The following is a 2641-nucleotide window of genomic DNA, read 5'->3' as shown; positions in this document are numbered from 1 at the left end:
CGAGAGAGAGAGAGAGAGAGAGAGAGAGAGAGAGAGAGAGAGATGGGATGGCTCCCGTGTGTCCACCCGCTCCCCAGGAAGACGCAGCCCAGTCAGCTACGCCCGGCCCAGCTACAGACCAGCTAGACGTGTACACAACCACGGCGGGAGAGGCGGAATAGGGACTTTATTTTAGGAGCCCACCGACTCCCTTAATAAGGCATCTTGCTGGGTCTGGAGTAGGAGCGTGGAGAGCGCACCTTCTCGGCTTCCCAGACGGGGAGAGTGTCAGTGACTCATTTAAAAGGAAACTCGTCAGGATCACTACGTACTCCTCCCCCCAACACACAACACCAACACCCAGAAAAAAAATTCTTCCAGGCCTGCGGATCCCAAGATCTCGAGGAAAGCTGTACGTGCAAGACAGCCCTATTACCTTCGATAACAAAACCCTGCAAGCTGGCCTCATCTGGCTGGCGGAGCGGACCCGCGCTTCCCGTGTTCCCCAGGTTTCTCGCTCCCTCCTTCTCATCTGCGGATTCGGGTCTGTGCCACACTAGGAGTCTGGGCGAGCCGGGACCTGGACTAGGAAGTTGCCGGCGAACGGCAAGCGAGCGCACACCTGGCCTGTGCAGCGACTGTGGTTTTTCGGCGCCGCTGCCAGGCGCGCGCGAAGCCAGGGGTCCCCCGGAGGCCGGTACTCCGGGAGGCGCACACCCCGACTTGGACACCGTTCCAGGGAAAAGAAGCGATCTCTCCCTTCCAGGAGGGAGCTGGAGGGCCTGAGCAACACCCCCGCCCCGCCCCGCGAGATGGCTGCGCCATCGCCCACTTTGCTGGGGCAGAGAAATCTACCTTTTAACTTGGGCGCCCGTACCGCTTTCCCTGTGCGCACTGACGGAGCGATGGACCACCTCAACTTCAGGGCAGAGTGAGGCGCCAGGGTCCCCTCGCTCCCCTCGCTCCCCTCCCCCATGCCCGATCGCTCCCTACCTGCTTGGCTCAGCCTCAGGTCCCAGCAGAGCAGGAGCGTCAGCAGTAGCGCGCCCCGCGCTCCGCTCCGGGCCCACATGCTCCCGCGGCCCGGCTCGGGCGCCTCTCCCCCGGGGCTCTCTCCCTGGCCCCAGCCTCGCCGCCGCCGTCTCCGCCGCCGCCGCCGCCTCCTCGCCGTCCTCCCCAGCGCCCGGCCGCGCCAGCCCGTGCCCTCCGTGGGGGCAGAGGCAGCCACGCTTCGCAGAGGGCTGCCCAGCGCTCGGAGCGCGATGGGTACCCGGCGCCCGCTCTCCGGCCAGGCTCCGGCGCGCCCCTCTCTGCGCTCCTCAGGCTCCGGGGCTCGAGCGCTCCGTTGGCTCCCGCGTCCTGGCTTCGAAGTTGCGCGACTGAAGGTGAGAGCGCTCAGCGGCGCCCGCAGCGGCCAACGCCGCGCCGTCCGAGCCCCCGTGCGTGCCTCCCTGCGCCCCGCCGCTGCCCGGGGCTCCGGCGCCCTCGCCGGCCCCCGCCGCCTGCCACAAGGCCGAGCGCTGCCGCTAGCTCGCCCAAGTGAGTCCGCGAGTAGAGGGGGGACAGCGCGCGGCCGAGGCGGGGCCTGGGCGGGCAAGGGCGGAGCCGGCGGAGGGCCTTTCTAGGGGGTAACGACGGCCCCTTGGGCGCGGCCTCGGCGGAGCTGGGGGCCCTTCAGGGGGGTCCTCGCGAAACTCTGGACCCGGAGCGTTGGAAATCCCGGCCGCTAGATCGTAGCTGGAAGCGGAGTCTGCCCAATTTTTGTTTCCAGAAACTAAAGAAATGTATCTTGGCGCTATCCTCTGACTTCGCTGTGTCAGCTTTCTCCTCTGATTAAACTCAGGACTCTGTCGTTTTTGGCTCCCTGGTTTTTACTACGTAGAATCTATGCCTTCTACAGGGGGCGGGCAGCGGGGGGGGGTGTCTTTCCCAAAAAAGCTCCTTAAATGAGGAAATCTCAAACACTCAAGTCCGTGTTAAGCAGGGGCTTACAGCTATGTGGACTTGGGTATGGATTTGGATCATCCTGTTTGGCCCTACTTGTGGGTATGACCTTGGGCAGAACTGTTTGACTAGACCCCTCTGAACCTCCTGTAGCACCCAGGGCCCCAACCCCCACCACCCACCCCCGCAAGTGACAATGGGGGCATAGGGAAGCCATTTTTGGCTCTGGTGGGTGTAAATTTGGGCTCTGCCCCTTACCTGCTGTGTGACCCTGAACAAGTTACTTAACCATTCTGATGCTTCCTTCATCATCATCTCCAAAATGTAGAAAAATGATAATAACAATTTTATAAGGGAATGTAGAACTGAATTTTTTCTTTTTTTTGCGGTATGCGGGCCTCTCACTGCTGTGGCCTCTCCCGTTGCGAAGCACAGGCTCCAGACGCGCAGGCTCAGCGGCCATGGCTCACGGGCCCAGCCGCTCCGCGGCATGTGGGATCCTCCCGGACCGGGGCACAAACCCGCGTCCCCTGCATCGGAAGGCAGACTCCCAACCACTGCGCCACCAGGGAAGCCCTGAATTTTTAAATATATATATAGAAACTGCAGCACAAATGTCAGTAATCTCTCTTTCCAAGATCTCCCCTCTCAGCCAATCTGACTCCTGGTGGAAAATCCTGACCACCAAAGGGTGAGCCAAAGGGCATGTGGAGTCAGG

The 2641-nt window shown here is 62.2% G+C and overlaps 1 protein-coding gene across 2 annotated transcripts in view; it reads right to left on the bottom strand.

Moving 5' to 3' along the window:
* Positions 1-1818, bottom strand: part of UNC5B (unc-5 netrin receptor B) — an 85614-nt gene extending 83796 nt beyond the window's left edge. Inside the window, exon 1 of one of the 2 annotated variants that reach the window (XM_028481263.2) lies at positions 973-1818. In XM_028481263.2, coding sequence (XP_028337064.1) covers positions 973-1051 — 79 coding nt within the window. In that variant the 5' untranslated portion in view covers positions 1052-1818. The remainder of the gene's footprint in view (positions 1-972) is intronic. The other variant, XM_007111546.3, reaches the window with a different exon arrangement.
* Positions 1819-2641: the final 823 nt, after the last annotated feature.

This window comes from Physeter macrocephalus, chromosome 20 (assembly GCF_002837175.3).
Source record: "Physeter macrocephalus isolate SW-GA chromosome 20, ASM283717v5, whole genome shotgun sequence".
In the NCBI taxonomy this organism is placed as follows: domain Eukaryota; kingdom Metazoa; phylum Chordata; class Mammalia; order Artiodactyla; family Physeteridae; genus Physeter; species Physeter macrocephalus.
The sequence above is the reverse complement of the archived record's forward strand: the minus strand, read 5'-3'. Positions and strand labels throughout refer to the sequence as shown.